Below are 24,142 nucleotides of genomic sequence, written 5' to 3'. Positions count from 1 at the left end.
TTAATGTTCTGTACCTTGTGCTGTGAAGTACTTCGCATGCATTTCATTTATGTTAGGATAATTCTATGAGAAGATCCTGTTATCTCTTGAATATTAACTACAGGTTTACCTAATAAAAAAATAGGGATCTTTTTGCTTATATTTAAAAGGCATATTGTGAAGTTGAAAAGAAAATTGCTCCTCCTGTTTCCTTCTCGTGCCCAGAGATTGTCTACTTCTAGATCTTCATTTGCGTGGAGATTTTACGTGTGTGCGTGCGTGTATATAAACCTGAAACTAATACAAAAACTAAAAAATTGGATCAACATATCTCTATATATTTTAACTTCAAGGATGTTCTTCCATATCTGTACATACAACTAATATAACTATGGTATGCTATAGTATAGTTGTACCATAATTTATTGATTACCATGTTTCCAGTTTTTTTTCTGCTTATAATTTTTTTTTTTTTTAGCTGAGCCATCCTACCACCTGTTGGCAACTCAGTGGCAGCTCAGCTCCAGCTGGGCATCGAACCGCTAATTGCTCAGAGCTCACACTCTTGAGTGAGCTCTTAACCAACTGAGCCATTTGGCCGGCCCTTCTGCTTATAATGTAAAACAACTTTTGCAGGCCTTTTTTTGTCATTTACAACATACCAAAGATGAAAAATTTTAGGAGCCTGGCTGAAGCCATGGGTTATACTGGTGTCCAAGTAGTTCTCTAAGAAATCCAATAGAGCCCTACAAGAATTTGTTGGATATTCTACAGTCTTAACATTTCAATTTTGTGTTGTCCTTTTCCCTCCCAAATTGCATTTTAATTTTTTTATAAGAAAGACTTGATTAAAAAATATGTAACTCATCTCCATTAAAAACAATTCATAGTGCCCTTTATATTATTATTATTTTATTTTTTAAAGATTTTGGGAAATTGGTGAAGGGGAACAGTGTTGGGGAATTGGGGAAGGGAAACAGCCAAGTTGTTGTCCTTCAGTCTTAGTTGTGGAGGGCGCAGCTAGCTCAGCTCCAAGTCCAGTCGCCATCTGGCTACCTGTCGGCAGCTTGCGGCCGCTGAGCTCAAGGTCTGAGTTCAGTCTTTACCTGTGGGTGGGCGTAGCCCACCAAGCAGGTGTTCTCACCAGCTGAGCCATCCTGCCACCTGTTGGCAACTCAGCAGCTCAGCTCAAGCGCCACTCACTGGCCCGTGTGGGAATTGAACTGGTGACCCTGTTGCTCTGAGCTTGCGCTCTTAACCAGCGGAGCCACTCGGCTGGCCCCAATGCCCTTTATATTCTGAACTGTATATATGTATGTATATATGAGAGTTCGCGTGCATGTGCACGGCCTGACAAGTTCGCGAACTCATCCTAGAAAAAGCTGCGTACCTCATTGCTGAATATCACTGCAGTCACCATCGAAGTACTCCCCTTGGGAAGCTATGCACCATTGCCAGTGTCTAGTCCACCCTTTAGAGCAATTTTGGAACCCTTTTTCTGGAATGGCCATCGGAGCTGTTGTCACATTACCCTTGATGCCCTGAATGTCATCAAAATGTCTTCTGTTCAGTATTTCCTTTATCTTCAAGTAAAGAAAGAAGTAATTGGGAACCAGATCAGGTGTGTAAGGAGGGTGTTCCAATACAGTTTTTTGTTTACTGGCTGAAAACTCCCTCACAGTGCTGTGTGAGCTGGTGCATTGCTGAGATGCAAGAGCCATGAATTGGCAAAAAGCTCAGATTGTCTAACTTTTTCAAGATTGTCTAACTTTTTCAAGCAGCCTTTTCAGCACTTCCAGATAGTAAAGTAGGTTAACTGTCAAGTTGGTACAAATTCATAATGAATAATCCCTCTGATATCAAAAAAGGTTAGCAACATCATTGCAACAAGTTTGTGGACTTAATTGTTAGACCTTGTACATACATACATTGAGGTCTAGGATTTTTATAACAAGTGCCATTTAAACTATTTAAAAAGCGATCTTCTCTGGTTTATCCTACTTAAAAACTTGTAGCATCATATTTTAGTTGTGTGTTAATATAGGTTTTTTCACTGTAGAAATTGTCTTTAGTTGAATTTTAAGTGATTTACTAAATCATTTAGGTCTTGAGAAAGTGGAGAAAATAACAGACGAAGGGTTTCCTGGGAGAAGTTTGCTCTTGACCAGAGGTGGGCAATACCAAACATCAAAATTTCCAGTTGAAATATTGATTCAGATTTTAGTATTGAACCTTGTTAACTTATTTTCTTTGGACTTCATTTTCCTATGATGTGAAGACTATAATTGTTTAAATGTTTTCCAATTTGATTGTATTAGTTTTTAGTCATTTGGTAGTTTTTCAGTTACAGTCTTCAAGAGGAACCCTTAGACTAGTTCTTGTGATTCATTCAACCAAAATGTTTTGAGCACGACTTAGCTAAATTAATAAATAAGGATCGGTCCTTGCTCACAAGGTATCTGCAATTTAATTGGGTGGTGGGAATTTAAATCATTGTGATGGAGTGTGGGCATTTTAGTCAGAGATACATTATATAATGAGCCATAGTGGTGACTTTTTATGTGGTCAAGAAAAAAAAGAGACATTTGGAGTAGTCTTGACATTTGGATGGCAAAGGGCATCCCACAGCTTATGCCAAAGCGCAGAGCATGATGTATTGGGCTCCTTTTTTCTTAGATTGCTAGACCATGACTTTTAAAAGCACACAATCTTTGGGGCCGGCCAAGTGGCGCATTGATTAAGAGCTGGCTTGGGATGCCAGAGGGCCCCAGTTCAGATCCCACATATGAGGGCCAGGACACTGCCTTCTACAGCTAAGAGGCTGAACAACAGCTCAACCTGGAGCTGGGCTGTTGTGAGCCCCTGGGGGTGGTGTAGGCTGCAGCTCCTGCTGCAGTGGGTTGCCATGGGCTACTGTGTGTAGCCAGCAGCTGCTGTGAGCGGCCATCCAGAAGCCGGTGACTGATCTGTCTCGCTCGGGAAGAGTGCAACGATGGTGCCAACTTGGGCCAGTGAAACAATGTCCTCCACAACTAGACTGAAGAACAAAAGGACAGCAGCTTGTCTGTCCTTCTCCCCCCCAGTTCCCCAGCGCTGTTCCCATACCCCAATTCCCCAATAAAAATCTTAAAAAAAAATAAAAGCACATCATTTTTATTTTATTGTGCATTATTTTATGATTCAGGATTTTTGCTATGTATCAATAGCAAAATCAGCTTAAGGGAGGCAGAAGGTATTCATTGATAGAAATACAAATCAGTTGAGGTTTAAATGGGAAATGATTATGTTAATGAGTCTTGAAAAGAAGTACAATTCATATTTTGGAGACCCCGTTTAGTAAGCAACTGTTAGCATTATGCTTGCCATTCTTGCATTTTCTTCTTATGTCTTCACTATATTTTGACTTACTAGCTGATTTTAAAATATAATTTTGTTACAACTTTTGCAGTAACTAAAGCCGTTAACTGTTGAAAAACTGAATTTGCTATAATTGAAAGGTTTATATGTGCCCTAAATTTTAGTTTTAAAATAAAGTTAACAGTTGTATAATTTGGGGAAAGGTGGGATTACTTTAAAAATAGTAAGTGGACATGAACTATTACTCTGAAGTTGAATTTGAATTCACATCGTGAATGTTCTTAATGCCTAAATTTATTCTTTTACTAAATATGTGTGGAAGTGTCTTACTTGGGAAATAGAATTTATTGCTCATTTCAAAGAGAAGCACACAGCTGGTTAGGGAAAATTAGTCTTTGGCATTGGAACCTGCTTTGGGGTGAACTTTGAATTCTCTCTAAATGAGAATTTAAATGTTACTAGATAAAACATTTATCATAAAGAGGAGATACCTGAAAGGTGATTTTAAAAAAGGAATCCCAAAGTAGGAAGGCTAAAAAGGGCAATTGAGTCTCTTATGTACTGACTTTTTCCACTTTTTTACTTGCGCTTGAAGCTGGAGGACTTAAATATTCAGAGAGGAAAAGGATTTGAGAAGATACCTTCCGAGGCATTCATTCTTTTCCTAGCTGTGTGCTCCCTTTTCTACTCAGGCAGGTTTTTTTTGGCTCCTTTGATTTTTTTTTTACTAGTTTATATGATTTGCTTAAAAAAATATCCTGAAATAGGTCTGTGTCGTCACTTCCTGCTCTAAAATTCTCTGATGTGAACTTGTACCATTTAAACAGTATGCTTATTTCCCAGTGTTTACCATCAATTTCTTTAGGTATTGATTACCTTTGTGCAGAACACATGTTGGATCTGGAAATACACAGCTGGGAGACAAACATGGTTCCTGTCTTCAAAAAGCTTGCATTCTGGTTGGAATTCGATTTCTTTTGAAATGACGTGTCCATTCCTTTTCAGCATTTTGGCACCATCTCTGGTTGTTCACACCATACAGACAAATTGGAGTTAGCCCCATTGTCATTTAGTGTATGTTCTCTGATTAAAGTTAAGGCTTCGCTCCTTCATTGATAATTCATTATTTGAATACCATATGAAAGGTACATTTTTTCTTTGATTTTTACATTGCAAAGTGATTTGCCTCAGAATAGGCATCTGATCTAATATTTCATAGTTCTTAAAGACATACATTTTATCATCAAATAGACCAGGTTCCATTCCTGACTCGGTCACTTTCTAGCTCTGTGACCTTGAACAAAGGGGCCTGAACCACAGTTTCCTTGTCTAGAAAAGAGAGACTACTAGTAATACCTGTCCCACAGGGTTGTTAAATGGATTCATTCAGTGAAAGAATGCGTGTAAAGGGCTCACTGTTGTCTCTGGTGCATAGTAATGTTAATATGATGACCTCTGATAAAAGGTACGACTGACTACCAAAAGGTGTACCTATTTCACCCCATTCCAATCACATGACATTTGCTTGGTTAATGAAGTGAATGAATAACGGTCTTGAAGAGGAGTGACATAAGCAGATGTAGTCCATAGAGCACTCTTAGTAACTGGGATTTGGTTTTTAACCTAGGCTTTGCCCTTGACTTGCTGGATGAGCTTGGATGTGGGAACTGCTAAACCTCTTATGCTTCAGTTCTAGTAGGAGATACCAACCATATTAGCTATCTGTGTGTAAGTACTTGCAAATAGAAAAGTGTCGAGGAGAGGGGACTTCCATGTAGGAAGAAAGATCAAGAAAAGCATTGAGGAGAATATAGCATTTTACCTAAAAAGTTGGCCACATAGAGAAGGTAGGGGGAGAAAGGTACTTTTAAGTAGGGGGACAAAGAGGCAGAGACATGGAGCATATACAGAGAAGTAGGCCTACTGTGTGCTGAACACTGTACTAAGCACATTTACAGATGTTCTCATTGGTCCATTCAGTCCTCTGCTTCATAGATAAGGTAGCAGAAGCTGACCTTGGAAACGTGAAACAGCTTGCCCAAGGCTACCCAGCTGGTGAAGTGATTGAGCTGGGAGTTAAATCCAAGTCTGACTAATTCCAGTGGTCATACTCTTTCCATTAACCTTCATTTACTTCCAAACACAAGCGGCTAATTTGTACTAAGGATAAAGGAGAGTTGTGGGGAATAAATTGGGAAAAGTTGGCACCACATACTGAGGTCTTTGAGTATTTTACTAAGGAGTTTGGACTTTATCTGGCAGGCAGTACAAGTCACTAAAGGTTTTGAGAGACAATAGTGGAGTGAGACTAATTTAGAAAGATTAGTCCAGTAGCACTGAGTAAAGTAGATGACATCTGAATGATGTTTCAGATGGCAAGGCTGCTAAGACAACTGATGGTAACCAGGCAAGAAAATGAGAGCATGAACAAAGAGGTAGCAGTGGGAATAGACTGAAAGGGAATTTGAGGCAAGTTGTGAAAGTGTAATTGGCAAATGTGGGGAATAAAGAAGAGGAAGCAGATAAATCAGAATTACTGTGTGAGTGGGAGACTGGTGATATCACACTGCTGGAATGGGAAGAGAGTTAGAAGGAAGGTTTGGACATAGTGATATGAGCACATGGAAGCGTTGTTACAAGTGGTTACTCTGCTGAGCCTTCTCTGCCCTTCCTGAGCCACTCTCCACCTTTCTCTTCCTTGCTCTGTTCTTGGGAGGTTGATTCTTTTTTTATTTTATTTTTTTTTATTGGGGAATTGGGGAAGGGGAACATTATGTTTTTCCAGGACCCATCAGCTCCAAGTCCAGTTGCCGCTTTCAATCTAGTTGGGGGAGTAGGGGGGGTGGGGTGGCACAGCCCACCATCCCATGCAGGAGTCGAACTGGCAACCTTGTTGTTAAGAGCACACACTCTTACCAGCTGTGCCATCCTGCCACCTGTTGGCAGCTCAGTGGCAACTCAGCTTGGGCACAGCTCACTGGCCCATGTGGGAATCGAAACGGCGACCCTGTTGCTCAGAGTCGCGCTCTTAACCAACTGCGCCACCCGGCCGGCCCAGGAGGTTGACTCTTAAATAATTACATACTCTCCTCTCTGGCTTCATATTTGGACAGTGGGAAAAACTGGCAGGAGATCTGGAGAGTGAGAGAAAGGTGAAATGAAGATATTTGACCCCCTTTCCCTAAACATTCAGGTTCAGCACAGGTTATCAGTGGCCACAGCTCTGCTGCAGTGGCTCTCTCTCAGCTCTAGGTCTTTCTGGCTCCTGGTAACCACTGCCTATTGTTGCTACATCAGGCTCCCTGTTGCTAGCCCCAAGATGGTTCTCCAAATGCTGTTGACTTTCCTTAGCTGTGACCACACCTTTGTAAATAGTAGTTCCTTTGATTACAACTCTTTAGTAACCCTGTTTGAATGCGCCATCTGTTGTCATTTCTTCAGTGAAAAATTTGAATCCCTTCCACATTTTTAATGACTTGATCTCCCAGGCGTCACCAAACTTGGGGAAGTCCTAGCTGTTTGCACTAGGTTACTCTCCCCACCTGTTATAAGTTTTCCCACCTTGTTTGAAATTCAGTGTCTCCCTGTTTTCCTACTATGTCAGGTTCAATTTATGACCATTCTGCTTAATGATTTCAGTTGGAAGTAGAACAGTGAACAAGAGACAAAAATCCTTGCCCTCAGTAGAGTTTATATTTTAGTGGGGGAGAGATAGACGATGAAACATAATAAATTACATGGGGAGTTAGGAGATGATGAGTGGTGTGGAAAAGTTAGGGTGACCGGTGGGGAGAGCTGCAAAGCAGGGTGTTTGTGAAGGTAGTGCAACTTAAGATAGGGCGGGGTGGTAGGTCTCTGAGAAAGTGACATCTGAGCAAAGACGAGGAAATGTGGGAGTGAGCAGTGCAGGCACTTAAGGGAAGAGCAAGGATTATGCCTGGCCTTTTTGAGGAAAAGCAAGCTGGCCAGGGTGGCTGGAGCTGAAAGAAGAGGAGCGGACCGCTACTCCTTTTCAGGTTTCAGCTACCCTTTAAGGGTTTTGAGCAGAGGCACGTCTTGATTTGCCTTAAATTTTAAAAGACTTTCTCTGGTTTTCCCTTTCTTAGATCAAAATTCCCATTTCTTTGGTATAGTTGCTTTCAATGAGGGTTTATGAGGAAAGTAATCAGAACAACTTGGATTAAGGTATAAAAGACCCACAATCTCTTTAATTCTGTTAGGTATAGACTTTTTAAAAAATAGATTTTATTGGGGAATTGGGGAAGGGGAACAGCCAAGTTGTTGTCCTTCAATCTTAGTTGTGGAGGGTGCAGCTAGCTCAGCTCCAAGTCCAGTCGCCATCTGGCCACCCATTGGCAGCTTGCTGCTCAGCTCAAGGTGCCATGTTCAATGTTAGTTGTGGGTGGGCATAGCCCACAATCCCATGTGGGAGTTGAACCAGCAACCTTATTAGGAGCACGTGTTCTCACCAGCTGAGCCATCCTGCCACCTGTTGGCAGCTCAGCAGCTGCTCAGCTCAGACGCAGCTCAGTGGCCCATGTGGGAATCGAACCGGCGATCCTGTTGCTCAGAGCTTGTGCTCTTTACCAACTGAGCCACTCGGCCGGGCCCATACTTATTTTGTGAGAGACATTATTCTTTTTAACTGTAATGAATCTTTAATTGGTAGTGTGTTGTCTTCAGAGGGGCCTACTTGCTTTGAATGGGCACTTGGATTTAGGGAGAGTTTCCACTGTTCCCTAACCGGTAAGGGCTGTTCACTGTGTCGAGACTGTGCAAACAATATGATTTTTGTTAAACACTTGCCTTCTTTCTGGGAGTCTGGAATTTTGATATGAGCTAGGTAGTGAGTGCTTATAAAACCTTGAGTACCGAGTCCTTGGGCAGAAACATCACACACGAGTGTACTTTGTGTGACCCCTCGGGGTAGGGAGAGACCATCAAGAGGCCGGCACATCATTCCTCCAGACTGCTTGTGTCTCTCCCCCAATATGATCTGACTGTGTATCTTTACTTTGAGGCTGTAATAAACTTCGGCTGTAATAAACTTCAGCTGTGACTACACCACTTAGCAGTACTGAGTTCTGTGAGTTCTAACTTCTGAATATAGGGTTGGTCTTGGGAACCTCTGACAGCTTTTTTTTAGGGTACGTAAGTTAACTGGAAAACATCAGGTTGTGGTAGAAGGTGCAATTTTGGGAAACCTTATCACATAGGTCAGCCAGCTCTGTGTCTAGAGGCTAGTGAAGAGCTCTCCGGAGCAGTTACTGCTTTCATTCCTTACCTTTCTCCAGAAGCTCTAGGTCTTCTCATTATTACAGCTTCTAGCAGTTTTGACCATGGGGAGAATCACTGCCATCATGTAAATTCTTTGTAAGCAAGTTTATGAAAAGGACTGCCTGTATCGGTCTTTAAAATGATCTAACTGAAGGCAGTTGTTGACACAGGCCTCATAAATAATTCCTTAGGAAGAAAGGAAGCCTGACTACTTCATCTTATAACAGGTGTAGCTATGTCAGTGTGGTAGAAGGATCACATTTTGTTTGTTTGCTTGTAAACTCTCTGCTGTGAAATATATAGCAAGCTGGTCTGATTTAACTGCTTCATACCACTCCCCTGAGAAGGAAGTTATTCTGTTCTGATCTTGTAATAAGATTTTGTTACAGAGAAGATGAGAGTTGGGTCACAGAAGGGAGATTGTGGCAAAAATGCCCATTTGACATACCTCTTCTGAATTTCTACTTTATTCCTGATATCAGTCACAGCCAGTTCCCCTCAAAGTCCTGGATCCCTATATCCATGAACTTGAAAGCTTTTCTTTTCATTTGGTAGAACTATCTGTTAATACCCTCCAATTGATTTTAATCACAGTTTTGTAGTTTTATAACTGAAATTGCAGACAGTAACTTCTCCATCAGGCTGGGAAAGATGATGAATGAGGAGGGTAAATAACTGATTAGGAAGAGCCATTAAAGTATTCATAGCCTTTGATTCTAGGACTTCAATACTAGGAATTTAACCTAAAAAAAACAATTTATTGAAAGGAAAGCAGTAGCATCATTATAACACTATTTATAATAAGAGATTGGAAACTGTAAGTGTTAAACATTAGAGAAATGTTTACTAAATTGTGCTCTGTGAAAAGGTGAAATGTAAAAAACCCACTGTTCATCAACAGATGAATTGATAAACAAAATGTGGCATATACAATGGAATATTATTCAGCCATAAAAAGGAATGATATTCTGATACATCCTATATAACATGGATAAACCTTGAAAACATGCTAAATGAAATAAGTCAAAGACAAAAGGACAAATATTATATGATTGTACTTACATGAAGTATCTAGAATAGACAAATGCATAGAGAAAGTGGAATTGGAGGTTTATCAAGGACTTAGAGGAGGGGAGGATGGAAAGTTACTTCTTAATGGGTGCAGAGTTTCTTCGGGGATGATGAAAAAGTTCTGGAGATAGATATTGGTGATGGTGCACAACACTGTGAATGTTCTTTTTTTTTTTCAAGATTTTTATTGGGGAATTAGGGGAAGGGGAGCAGACAAGTTGCTGTATTTTTGTTCTTCAAACTAGTTGTGGAGGATGTTGCTTCACTGGCCCAAGTTGGCACCATCACTGCGCTCTTCCCTGGCGAGGCAGATCAGTTGCCGGCTTCTGGATGGCCGCTCATGGCAGCTTGAGGGCCGCTCACGCTGGCTGCTGGCTACACACGGTAGCCCATGGCAACCCACTGCCACAGGGGCTGCAGCCTGCACCGCCCCGGCGACTCACAGCAGCCCAGCTCCAAGTTGAGCTGTTGCTCAGCATCTTAGCTGTATTGGCAGTGTCACTGGCCCTCATATGTGGGATCCGAACCGGGGTCCTCTGGCATCCCAAGCCAGCTGTTAACCAACGCGCCACTCGGCCGGCCATAAACCTTTTAAATTATTAAAAAAACTTTTAAAGTCATGAGAAATTGAAATTGCCTAACTGCAACTAGTTATAATCATGAGTGCCATTTTTAAAGCACCACAGAATTATTTACCAAATTTGCAACCTTATTTTTTTCTATTAGTTTCAGGTGTACAAAACAATGTAATAGTTAGACATTGCCTCACAAAGTGATAAACCTTCTCCCCCAATCTACTACCCCTCTGACATCGTATATAGCTGTTACAATTTCACTGACTCTATTCCTTATGCTGTATTCCAAATCCTGTGGCTATAAATATATTAAATTATAGTTGACATTCATTATTATTCAGCATCAGCTTCAGGTGTACAGCACAGTGGTCACGCCTCTACACCGTTCATGAAGTGGTCTCCCTAACAAGACGTGTCCATCAGATATCCTACAAAAATCTTTACAACATTATTGATTATTGTAACCTTATTTTTATTCCTTGTATTTTACCTCCTCTTCCCCCAGACTGGAAGTTGTCTCTTCTTCCACTGAGTTTCCATAGAACCTTTTCTGCACTCTCTTGTCTCTTGTTTTTTTACTGTTATTTATATGTATCTCTGTGTAATTTCTCCAATTATTTTGTAAGCTCTTTGACATTCTGTTCATGTAGGATGTATGTCATAGCTGCCTGGTACATCCCATTGCACAGACAGAATATGATATTCAGTGAGATGAATTACAAGCATGAAGTTATGTGAAGGTGGAGCGAAACCAGCATGTGTGAGCATACGTGCTCATAGGTTTTACATTAAGCATGCTCCTGCCTCGATTCTCAGTACCTGCTAGATGTGTACACCTGACTTCACCCACATACACATCATTGTATTCTTAACTTTGGGGCTCTGTCTCATCTATTTATTACCTTTTCATGTAAAAACAGCCCATTTTTCTTTATACCTAGAAAGGAAAGAACGAGGAAGGTGAGGCAGGGGTAACAGATAAGAGGACCAGTGCAGTCAGTTTGAAGTTGCAAGTACCTATGAAAAAGTTGTAGGTAGGAATGAGTGCTTATTCTTAAATAGAATGTTCTGTGAAGGAAGCCGACTTTTACCCCCTTCTAAGCTATTGGTGTAATAATGTTTTGCTTTTTAAATGAAGAGATGCACTTATTTACCAGCAGAGGGCACCAGCTGCAGGTTGAAGATTGGAGAGAGGAAGGAGTTGGCAAGACCTTGAAGGACTGTTTGCAAAGTACTGGCTGGCCTGTGTGAAGCACCCTGCTTGATGCTATAGTTGGTCTGACTTTTCTTTCCCTCACTTGGGGTCCAGTGGTGTGCATCCAGCCTTCTCCAAGAGCAGTCTTTGGCTAGGCCTGGTTGGTAAGCTAAGGGACCAGAGGAGTCCAGAGGAAAGGAGTTTATAGTAGGCGTTTGGAAACCTGGCCACCAGCCTGTATTAGTATCTCTAAGGGTTCAAATGCTGTTGTTCCCCATTTACAGGGGAGGTGGAAAGGGTCGTTAGGCCAGGCACCTGAGGATCTGGTTCCATACCCTGATTGGCCCCCAACTTCACTGGGTGATAATTGAGCCAATTGCTTTCTTTCTCTGATCCTTGTTGACTTATCTCTAAAATGGAGGTAGTAAGATAGAAGTAGTGCCTGCACTGCAGAGCAAATAGTGGGCTCTGAGGTCAGGCAGACAGACCTGTACCTGTGTTCAAATGTATGGGGCTGTGGTCAAGTCATTTAGTTCTCAGAATCTCAGTTTCCTCTTATTTATTTACTTACTTATTTTTGTTCTAGTGGAGTCTATATTTACTGGCTTATGTTTGAAAAATAATTTTTTTAACCTTTGACCCCCTTCACCTGTTGCTCCCTACCTCCACTCTCTGCCTCTGGCAACCATCAATCTGTTCTCTGTATCAGTGAGCTTGTGGTTTTCTTTAGTTTTTAAAAATTTTCTTTTTTAGAGTCCCCATATAAGAGATCATAGAGCATTTATTTCACTTAGCATAATGCCCCCAAGGTCATCCATGTTCTTTTTAATAGCTGAATAATATTCCTTTGCTGTGTGTGTGTATGTGTGTATGTGTATCTCAATTTCTTTATCCATTCATCCATCGATGGACACTCAAGTTGCTTCCATAGCTTGGCTATTGTAAATAATGCTGCAGTAAACATGGGGGTTCATATATCGTTTCAAGTTAATATTTTCATTTTCTTTAGATAATACCCAGAAGTTGAATTGCTAGTTCTATTTTCAACTTTTTGAGGAGCCTCCGTATTGTTTCCATGGTGGCTGCACCAATTTACATTCCTACCAACAGTCCACATCCTCGCTAACACTCGTTATATTTTTGTCTTTTTGATAATAGCCATTCTAACAGGAGTGAGGTGATATCTCATGGTTTTGATTTGCATTAATCAAACGCAAATGATGATTAATGATGTTGAGTATCTTTTCATGTACCTGTTGGCTATTTGAATTTGAATATCTTCTTTGGAAAAATGTCTATTCAGGTCTTTTGCCCATTTCTTAAATCGTATTACAGCTATTATGTTGCATGAGTTCTTTATGATATGATATGATATGCAGATATTTTTCTCCCATTCAGTAAGTTGCCTTTTCATTTGTTGACAGTTTTCTTTGCTGTGTAGAAACTTTTTAGTATGATGTGTCACTCATTTATTTTTGCTTTTGTTGCTTTTGCTTTTGGTATCAGATTAAAAAAATCATTGCCAAGACTTATGTCAAGGAGCTTACGCCTATTATTTTCTTTTAGGAGTTTTACGGTTTCAGGTTTTACATTCAAGTCTTTAATCCTTTTTGAATTAATTTTATGTGTGGTGTTAGATAGCAGTCTAGTTTCATTCTTTGGCATGTGGCTGTCCAGTTTTTCTAGCTTATTGAAGAGACTGTCCTTTCCTCAATGTATATTCTTGGCTACTTTGTTGTAGATTAACTGACCATATGTATGTGGGTTTATTTCTGGACTGTACTCTATTTCATTGATCAATGTGTCTGTTTTTATGCCAAGACCATACTGTTTTAATTATTATAGCTTTGTAATATAGTTTGAAATCAGGGAGTGTTATTATGCTTCCAGCTTTTTTCTTCTTCCTCAAGATTGTCTTGACTATTTGAAGTTTTTTTTGTGAGTCCATACAAATTTTAAGATTATTGTTTTATTTCTGTGAAAAACACCATTGAAATTTTGAAAGGGATTACGTTAAATCTATAGGTTGTTGTGGGTAGTATGCACATTTTAACAATAGTGATTCTTCTAATCCATGAGCATGGAATATCTTTCCATTTATTTGTGTCTTCAGTTTTTTTTCATTAATATCTTATAGCTTTCAATATATAGGTCTTTCACCTACTTTGTTAAATTTATTCCAAGGTATTTCATTTTATTTTTGCAATTTTAAATGCGATATTTTCATTTCTCCTTCTGATAGTTATTAGCGTATAGAAACACAACAGATTTTTGCATATTAATTTTGTACTTTGCAACTTTACTTAATTTGTTTATTAGTTCTAATAAAGAAGAGGAAGGAATTATTCCAAACTCATTTTATGAGGCCAGTATTACCCTGATACCAAAACCAGATAAGGACACCACAAGAAAAGAAAATTACAGGCCAATATCCCTGATGGACACAACTAAAATCCTCAACTAAATACTAGCAAACCAAATTCAGCAGCACATTAAAAGTGTCGTTCACCACGATCAGGTGGGATTTATCCCTGGGAAGCAAGGATGGTTCAACATATGCAAATCAATCAGTGTGATACAACACATTAGCAAAATGAAGGATGAAAATTATAGGATCATCTCAGTCAGTAGATGCAGAAAAAGCATTTGACAAAATTCAACATTCATGATAAAAAGTCTCAGCAAAGTACATATAAAGGGAATGTACTTCAACGTAATAAAGCCCATTATGTCTAGCATATAGGTAACATCATACTCAGTGATGAAAAGCTGAAAGAAAGCCTTTTCTTTAAGATCAGGAACAAGACAAGGATCCCATTCTTGCTACTTTTATTCAGCATAATATTGGAAGTCCTAGCCAGAGCAGTTAGGCAAGAAAAAGAAATAGAAGATATCCAAGTTTGAAAGGAAGAAGTAAAACTATCACTATTTGCAGATGACATGACATGATATTATATAATAGACCCTAAAGACTCCATTAAAAAACTGTTAGAACTAATAAAGGAATTCAGTAAAGTTGCAAAATGCAAAATAAATATATAAAAATCTGTGGCATTTCTATATACCTCACATTTAAAACAGAAATAATAGTCCCTTCTCACAGGGTTGTCGTGAGGATGAAAGAAGAGGGCTACAAGTAAAGTCTTGAGTACAGAGTCTGGCCCAGAGTACACAGACAAGGGATGGGAGCTGTTATTGCTGTTCAGCGGGTATTGTCGTAAATCAAAGAAGATGAGGGGCGTGAAGCACTTTGTACGCTTTAAAGCACAACACAAAAGCCATGGGTGACTGTTCTCTTGAATATACTCAGGGTCCTTCCACCCTTAGAGGAGGAGGGCTGAGGGAAGCTAAGCATTACTCTGGATAAAGTGCTGTTCTGTGTACCTTTTGACTTTTTTGAGCCTCAAGTCCATGTTCAGTTTCTGCCCGGCTAGCTGGGCTGGGGGCACTCTACGCAGCTATAGGGAGAGTCTACTTATCAAGTGGGCCAGACTCTGAGGGGAAGTTTTGGTGATACAGATGTGGGTGGGCTTAATTCAGCTCTGGTTTTGCCTAGTCCTGGGTGACCTGTTGGTAATAGTGACCGCTGGAGATGTGGAAATGGCTTCAGGGGAGGCCCAGGGCTATGCTTCCTGGCACAAGTTACCCTGGCTAACTTTCTTGTTGACCTCAGAATTAAGGACTCACAGAGCTATAGTTTGGTAGCATTGGCATAGGCAGTGCAAATAATAGCTGCTAATGGTTACTGAGTGCTTATTACAGGCCAGGCCCTCTGCTAAGTGCTTTATATACTTTCACATTGAAACCTAACAACCCTGGGAGGTAGGTACTGTTATTATCTCCTTTCTACAGATGAGAAAATTGAGACTTGTAAAGTAACTTGCCTAGAGTCATGTTTCTGGTAAATACATTTGGACCTTGGTCTGATGCTAATGGTGTGAGATCTTTTCATTGTCCTAAGTGATCTTTGCATTTAGCCTTGCATTAGAGTCACCTATGAAGTTCATTAAAATTCCTGCTCTTTGGGCCTTAACTCTATAGGTGTGAGGTGGAGCCTGGCCCTGTAGTATTTTTATTTCCCCAGATTTATTGAGGTATAATTTACGTAAAATAAAACTCACCTTAAGTGTCTAGTTTGATGAAATGTAGTAGTTGTATATAATTGTGTATCACCACAGTCAAGATATGAAACATTTCCATAACCCTAAAGAATTTCTTGTGCCTTGTAACCGCACTGATGCTTGGGCAGATGGTTCTATTACACAGGTAGGTGTAGGACCACTGCTCTGTTATGGCTCCTGCAAAAGTTAGGAACTGAAGTCCTAGAGGAGGAGGATAAAAAGCAAGAAGAAAAAAGACACTTAGAAGGAAGAATGATTGGTCTGACTGTCTCCAGATAAGCTATGCTGTACTAGCTACTTGTGGAGAGATGGAGGGTGGAGAAGAGAACTTTCTAGACCAAATCCACTTAAAAACAAACAAACAAACAACAAAGTTTCTTTTCCTAATACAGTTTCTTCCTGAGCCACACAGATGTGAAGGATTCTGAACAAAGTTGATGTGGATGGCTGGGTATATTGCTTTGGGGTGGAGTGGTGGGGCCAATAGGTACTATTGGTAAGCTGTGGGAAGAGCCTTGGGTGTGGGGAGGAGGGCTAAGAAGGGGGTCAGACACTATTGCTAGGCATCCCAAGGATAGGACCTCTTCCTCCGAGCAGACACTACTTACTTTGTTCCTTTAACTTTCCTCTACTGCAAGAATCCAGTAGCAACTCTTCTCAATATGAAATCCATTTAGGAAGGTTAGCCTAGAGTAAACAGGTTCAGGCTGTGACCCAGAGAACATTTGGATAATGAGGTAGAGAATGTAAACTGTATTTCTGAAACTAGAAAAGATTAGGATGGATGCTTTGTGCCAGGAACCTGGAGACTTCGATTCTTGGCTTAGCTCTGACCCTGATTTTATGAGATGGCTTTCCTTGGTGCCCTTTTCTGAGTTGCCTCTGCTCTGTGTATCTCTTGTGGGTTGAGTGGTGAATCAAGTGTGCAGATGGTGGCAGTATAGTTTCAACACATACATTGTAGTGATGGCAAAAGGTTGCAAAGGAAATTCTGTAAAATTTTAAACTGGCTCTTGGTGGTTGTTTATTGAAACCTGAATATGCTCAGCCCTTAAGTATTTCCTTTCCTGGCCTTTTAAATTTTTTTAAATTTATTTTTTCCTTTTTCTCTGGTTTGTTAGATGTGACATTTCCCCCCTTTCTTGTGTGTTGGAGTTGTGAATGAGGGTATGAAGTTGTGAAAGAGACTCATCTTATTATGTCCATTTTATGAATCACCTAGTTGTCTTCCTGCTGGATGTCTGCATTCTGACACGGATTCTGGGATTTGGTTTCCTTATTTGTAATGTTCAGCTTCTCCTGGTCCCTGTGATTCACCTCAAGAGGAAATATCTGGAATCGAGCCACAGGCTGATTAGAGGAGGAAGGGGACAAAGAGGGCGAAGACATAAGCAGGCTTGTTGTGAAAGGAAGAAGTGTTGACACAGGACTGTGGGGTATAAATAAAATCACCCAGGTCTCTTCTCACTTGAGAAAGAGTGAATTTGGGCAATGGCCTCGTCTAAGAGGACACTGCGGTATCGGGAGATAAGCTTTGAGAATAACACCCTTGCCAGTTTGAGTTCTGCAGGTTATAGAAAGTTTAAGTTACTCTTAGTTTCTATTAACCTCAGGGTCCCTCCTTCCCCGCTTGGTTTCAGTGATTTGTAACAATGAAGAAACTTAACAGGTCAAAATTATAACAATAATAGATGTACTGAGCATCTCTTGTACTTTCATATATGTCATGTTATCTTCCCTGAATCCCCCTACAAAAAACTAGAGTCCAGTAAAATTTTCTTCTTAAACAATCTTACAGATTACTCTGAGAAGAAAAAGGGAACATATAAGGCATTTTTAGAATCATGTTATTTTAAAGCTGAAAGGGATTCTAGAGATTGTCTGGTTCTACCCTGTCTTGTGGATGAGGGACTGAGGTCCAGAGTAAGGAAAAGACTGGCCGAAAGTCACTAAGATAGCTAGTGGTAGTATGGACCCTGATAAGCACAGGTGTGACACAGAGGGTCCCAGACTGGAGGTGCTCATGGATGATTTTCTGAGGCATCGGAAATTCCTAAACCCTTTTTTGTGGCTAATCAACTGTCAATGCTGATTGCCTCAATTGCCACTAACCCTCTTGTCTGTGGCAAGGAGACACAGGCTGGCCTCTTGCCTTTCCCAAGATTAGGCATGAGAGTTCAGTTAGTCTACATTGAGTCTTGGCAACTGGAGATTACAGGTTGTGAGAGATCTTCGGCTGGAGGTGGGGGAATCAGTGGGAGACTAACGAGTTAGAGACGCAGCTTAAGTCAAATTTCAACACGACAGACTTTAGGAAGATATTTTAGGTTTGTGCTATGGGATTGGTGTCTTTCAGTATGGCCGAGGGAGATAAATGGATGCAGTAGTCACTTTGATGGCTTTACTGCAGTTGCCTTTGGCCTTGTGCCGTAAAATAGGGTTTGTTTCAGTTTCACCTATTTTCACCAGTTTTGCCCTTTTCCAATTTCTCTCTGCATTCTTCTCAGGTCACTCAGGTTCTTTTCCCCTAACCACTCTCTATCTGTCAGACTCTCAGAGCTACTGTAGATTTTGGGAGGAGGAATTGGAACGTGGGCTGTGAACCTACAAGTCAATTTCCCCAGGTGGATAAACTCTCCTGCAAGCCACTGAGGGGCCTCCTCATTCCATCAATCTGGCCGGGCCAACAGGCTCATTCGTAGCCTATGGGGGCAGGGCAGGAGGTGGGAGCCAGCATTTCTTGGGCTAGTGAGGAACTGCCTGAGCCTTTGCGGTCTAGGCAGAGGAGATGGGAGCCCCTGGGGTGGGCTAGTCGCCTGAACTGGGGATGCCTGCGCAGATGTGGAGGCAGCTGGAAAGGTGGCACTGCACTTGGGTTGCTGGAACTGCGCTGTTCCTAGGAGACGGAGGAGCAGCCAGCCTGCGGGGGAGGGGGAGCAAGTGGGTTGCTGCTTTTAGCAGCTGAAAGGGCTGCAGGGAGCTCTGGGTAAGACATTTTCTGCTGCTGCTGCTTCTGCGGTAGAAGCTGCCGCTAGTAAGTCAGAGGAAGGAGGATCGAGAGGGAGGAGGCTTCATTTGCAGCCATGCTGAATCACTGTTGCTGATCAGATCTCCCGCTGGTTGGCTGCCAGGACGGAGCACAGAGCTAGGATCCCTGGGTGCATGCACAGTTCAGCAGCTGCCACCCCCGCTGGGCCTCGCACAATGGAGGGTGAAAGGTATGTATGTATATGTGTGTCGTGTGTGTCGTGTGTGTGTGTGTGTGTGTGTGTGTGTGTGTGTGTGTGTGTGTGTGTGTGTGTGTGTAAGTGTAAGTGAATGTGAGCTCTCGGGGCAGCCACCAGCTTTTGTGTTTGCGTTGGCTAGGCAGGGTCCAAAGACCTGGCCACGGATGGATCGCAGCGGGCAGCCGAGTAGAGCAGGGAAGCCCCTTTCTCTAGAGACCTGGCTTCCCCAAAGCCAGGTCTGGGTTTGCTGGGCAGCAGAGCACCCTGAAAGAAGGGACTTCCTGGCTGGTGTTTGGGAAGAGTTTCAGCACGGGCTGAATCAGGATTGCCTTTCTCAGGCTGTTTCAAGGAGGCGTTTCCCTTTCCTGGCTACTTTCCCTGGGGTGTTTTTTTTGGGTGGGGGGTTTTTTGATGTCATAGCAGGGCTGGCCTGGCATAGAGTGACTGCATTTTCACAGTGAAGTGCTCAAATCATCAGCAATCATGCCATGCTGATGTCTGTCCTAAAAGTGTGTGCGTGTGTGCGCGTGCGTGTGTGCGTGTGCCTATATACACACACACGTTCAAGTAAGAAGGAGAGAAACCTGTCAGATGACACTTGCTAGAACTGACTTCCATTTGCATTGAAAAGTTTATAAATGATACTGGAAGGTATGTGCTTGAGAGGAACTCTTGCTTTTTCCACCACGGGTTTCTTATGAAATAGGAATCAACAGAAGGGAATTTAAGTAGTTTTGTCGAGCTGGATCTTACGAGCAAGGGTTTGTTTCCTGGCAGGCACATGCATGTAAATTTTAGAGTATCATCTGAGGATCTGATGCTTTCATTGTGGAGGTGCTCAGTGCAGCGCAAGGGCAGGTCGTTCCTCTGTCTGCGTGCTAAAACATCTCCGCATGTTGTGCCAGCCTCTTCATTCTGTTGGTCTGCGGCTGGGAGACAACAAGGCTTGCCATTTTTCTTGAGGTGAGAAGACAGCAGCAGGGAGGGGTCAGGCCGTGGAAGCCACCACTGAGAGGAGGGCGGCTGCTGGGAGCTGCCAGTCTGATGTAGATGGTAACTTGCTGGTTACATGATAACAGGTTTAACTAAATCAACACTGTCTGGAGAGAGCCTCAGTAAACACTTTGCATGGTTTGTCCCAACTCTTGCATCTCATGCTGCAGAATGACGTCATTAGACATCTCTAGATCCCATTAGAACTGGCATGATTATTGGGGCCTCAGGGACTGTGTTTCTTGATGTGACTGCCACAGACAGAGTCTGGGACTTTTTGGACGGAGTGTGCTGCTGGTATATCCTCTCCCTGGGTGCCGTTTGCAGCAGGAGCTGGGCTGGACTCCATGTGGCCTGTTTCCTAGGCCTGGGGCAGAGGTGGACAGTGTCCTCCCCTTCTCCTATTGTCTGGTAGCTAGCAGAGCGGCAAGGGTAATATGAATGGAGGTTTAGAGATTCTGGATCAGGCCTGTCTTCTTAACTCCCATGTTATAACAGGGCTGCAAGATCCACGTGAGACCAGCAGCAGCAGATCCAAGGACTGCTTCCCACGCATTTGGGGTCCCAAATGTGTTCCCAGTACTGTGTTTAGAAACGTAATGAGTCCTTGCCCGCAAGTCCTTGCCCTCGTACATGTTCTTCAATGCTCTGGTGACTCTCAGCTGGGATGGCCGATGTCTTTGGCTTTATGGCACCTGGTTTTTGCACACATTCTTTTGCTTTTCCCTTATAGGAGACAGACTAGGCAAGAAATCCAAACTGAGCAGCTTCCAACATTCACCGGGTCGTTTGGCTCACTACATTTTGTTTCCACTCCAAGTCCAGCTTACCCTGCCAGGTGTTCATCTTCTGAAGTCTGGCTCCAGCCTCCATTCCCTCTCGTAGGCTCACTCATACCCCTCCGAGGGGTCTACTGGGCTCTTGTCCTGTCCTGTATACTACTCCGTCCAGCCTCAGATCCTTATCTTCCGGAGTTCCTTTTGCCTGGAATGCCTTTCCCTTCCTCTTTTCCAAAAGTTATCTACCTATCAAGTTTTATATTCTTTATCCAAGAAATCTCAGCTTTTCTAGTCCTGGCTGATGTTCGTATGAATTTCAATACCTTTAGTTTGTATCATTTAGTTGGATGCTGAATAATAGGCCCACCCCAAGATCCTTTTGTGCTTTTGTTTCATATATCTTATAAGTTCCCAGACTTGGAGACAGGTCCTCAAGGACGATGCCTGTACCTCTGAAATACTCCTTATGGACTACTGTGTGACCATGCACAGTAGGTGCCGGGTCATTATTTGCTGATTAGCTGATAACTATTGTGAAAAGCTCTGATACCTAAAGAGAAAGTTGGTGAGAGAGGAGATTGGCGCCTTTGGCCAATGGGTTCATCCTTGGATATCGGCCTTATCATCTCAGCACGGGTAATTAACCCCATGGAATGCTTTGACGTAGGAGGAGCATGGGGGATGTAGTCTTGTTTTACAAGTTCCCTGGGAAACCCAGGGCCAGAGAAGCCGAGTGACTGGCCTAGGATCACATGTCAAACCTCCGGAGACTGGAGGGATCCTGAATCTGGGGCTTGTTCCACACTTAACCTGCTGAAGCTTAATCGGGGCTGTTTTTAAGCATTAAAAATTTTCAGCCAAGTGATTTCTAATGAACAATTTTCTTTCTTTGCCATGAGGGTATGAAAATAACTTCTACCTTTAAAGGCTATTAATTGAAAGCATGGGCTTTGGAGTAACAGAGACCTTTCAGTGAGTCTACTTCATAAACTACGTGACCTTGAGTGTGTCACGTTTTGTTTTTTTTTTCCTAGAAATAATTTTTCTTTTTGGTGCAAAGGGAGTGATAACAGTTATCTATACCTCATGGAGTTGTTGTGAAGATCAAATGGAGCAATATACCTAGTAAAGTTTTCCTGGCACAGAGTAAGTACTCAGGTACTTACTCGTTGGTATTCGTCTATTGCCCCTGCTGTACCCCATGACTTGTGCTGGGACACTAACCAAGGCTTATTTTACGGCCCTCCTATATTTATCATCGAAAGCAGATTATGTGGGGCCGTTCATGAGAAAATTAGGGCGAGTTTATCAGGCCATCATCTTGCTTCTACCTAAAGTAACCTCCTCATAGTGAGATACCACACAGGGCCTGGCATTTCCTCTTTGAGGTTTCACGAAAACCTGCCTTCATCCTCCTTTTTATAGATGGACACCCTGAGGCACCTGGATGCTTCATGATTTACAGCCATGAACTGGATACACCTTTGTTCGGGCTAAAATCTTAAGAACTTACTCACTTTTGCTGTATCCTGTAAGCTCTCTAGCTCTCCAAGGGACTTTCTGATGCCGTGTGTGTGTGTGTGTGTGTGTGTGTGTGTGTGTGTAGAGCAGATAGACATCGAAGATGGCAGTTGCTCCTGCTATTGGGAGTTTATTTCAGTTCTGGGAATCAGCCTTGTGCATGGATTAAAATAAATTGCCAACTTATATGAGGCACCTGGAGTAGTCAGATTCTTAGAGACAAAGTAGAATGGTGGTTGCCAGAGACGGGGGAGAGGGGTGAGTGGTGAGTTAGTGTTTAATGGGCACAGACTTTCATTTGGGGAAAATGAAAAAGTTCTGGAGATGGATGGTGCTGGAGGTTGCACAACAACAGAAGTGTACCTAATGCCGCTAAACTGTACACTTAAAGATGGTTAAAATGGTAAATTTCATGTCGTATATAGTTTACCATAGTTAAAAGAAAGATTTCCCAAGCCTAGTTTCTGGCTGTCTGCAAGAGTTGCAGAGAACCACAGCTTTTGGAAGAAACATCATGAAAAGGGGAAGCTGGTGTTCCATATTTCTTAAAACTGTGGTGGTTTTCTTCATCAGAAGCATCAGGATGCCCCTGCTTGAGGGGGATCCCATGTGCCCAGCATTATGCTGTGAATTTGTGTGAGCAGTCCCCAGAGGGAGAATGCCTTGCCTTACTCAGGAGAGCTTGCTTCTGGGCCTCAGGGAGGGGAGCTTCGAAGCTGGAAGAAGCTTGTCTTTTCACCCTTGATCTAGGAACAGATAGATCCTATTTTCTGAGAAGACATGACTTAGAAAGACGATGCTCTCTAACTGCAGAGTTTTGCAATGCCAGGTGGAATGCTGGCAAGACCCAGGGAAGAGCAAGTGTTGGGTGCTCCAGCCTTGTCTGTCTTCCCTCCGCGTGTTGCCGAGTCCTCTCCTACCCACAGAAGTCACAGGTAGAAACTTGTAAAGAAATTTTTGGGCATCACTGCTGCCTGAAGCAGATGTACATTTCATCTATGATAATTGAAACCAAATTTTCCATTTTGGAAATACTTTTTTGGTTAAGGAAGGTTTTCAACTGCAAAAAAACAAAGTCAGTGAAAGAAACCGCTTGATTTCCCCATACCCAGATTTGGGTTTTTTTAGGATCTTGTGTGCTCAGTTTTAGATTGTTATTACCGATCCAGACAAGAACATTTTGGGGTAAATTTTCTAAAGCAAGTGCATTATTTGATAAAATTTGCTTTTGTAGAAGTGACCTAATTTTTTTTTTCCAATTGCTGGATGAACCCTAAAACTAGGAAACTAGGTTAGGCTGAAAAGAGCATTAATAAACTATATTAAAAAAATGAACATACTTTGTTTTTATATATTTTTTTCCTATTCAATAAATTTGGCGGTTTTCAAGCTAGAAATCTCTGACTTTTTATAATTTATAAGGGTTTTCAGAGTCTGAGCACAACTTTCTGGACTTTTCTTTTTAACTTTCAATTCTGTTGTAGCCTCTATCAAAACCACACACATGGAAGAGCTCAGCTTCCTATTCAAACCAAATAGAAGCTTGGCTTCCCAAATGCCACATAACAGGGATGTGTTTTCTTTTAGTCTCTCTCTCTCTCCTTGTCTAATTCTGCATGAACTCAAGTGTTTATCTTGTTTTACATTTTCACACAACCCACTTACGAGATACTCCCCCTGGGTTTTGAAGGAAGCGATCTGTGAATCGGACTCTTAGGAGTGTGATTAGCAACATACCTGTTCTAGAGCACATTAGAAGAATGGCGACAGCAGCTGGTCAGCTTTGATGAGTCATGATGGGCTTGTGTGAAAATTCCAAATGCAGTACAATGGATAATATTGATTTCAGTACATGCTGCAGTTTCCCACAGTCAGTGGAGTGATGTAGTGCTATGTATGTCGCAGGTCCTGGAGGATTCAGGCATTTTTCAATTGGCCTGGTTTGGCCGCGCAGTGAAGAACCGCAGAGCAGGACCTAAGGCATGAGCCCCGCCTTGGCCTGAGTCAGGCTATTATCCCAAGTCAGTGGACATTGCTATGAGGAGCA

At 42.0% G+C, this 24,142-nt stretch overlaps 1 protein-coding gene across 6 annotated transcripts in view; it reads left to right on the top strand.

Annotated features, from left to right (window-relative positions):
* Positions 1–24,142, top strand: part of KLHL3 (kelch like family member 3) — a 256,432-nt gene that overhangs the window by 119,473 nt on the left and 112,817 nt on the right. For 3 of the 6 annotated variants that reach the window (XM_019661593.1, XM_019661601.1, XM_019661589.1), the window contains exon 1: positions 18,327–18,793. The exons of 2 other annotated variants lie outside the window; for them this stretch is intronic. Coding sequence is in view for 3 of the 4 variants with exons in the window: in XM_019661601.1 (XP_019517146.1) it covers positions 18,738–18,793 (56 nt within the window). In the remaining variant the exon portion in view is untranslated. Of the gene's footprint in view, positions 1–18,326; positions 18,794–24,142 lie in introns of those variants that run through there. One more of the 6 variants, XM_019661573.1, reaches the window with a different exon arrangement.

This window comes from Hipposideros armiger, unplaced genomic scaffold (assembly GCF_001890085.2).
Source record: "Hipposideros armiger isolate ML-2016 unplaced genomic scaffold, ASM189008v1 scaffold_11, whole genome shotgun sequence".
NCBI lineage: Eukaryota > Metazoa > Chordata > Mammalia > Chiroptera > Hipposideridae > Hipposideros > Hipposideros armiger.
This window is presented reverse-complemented; position numbering and strand designations above follow the sequence as displayed.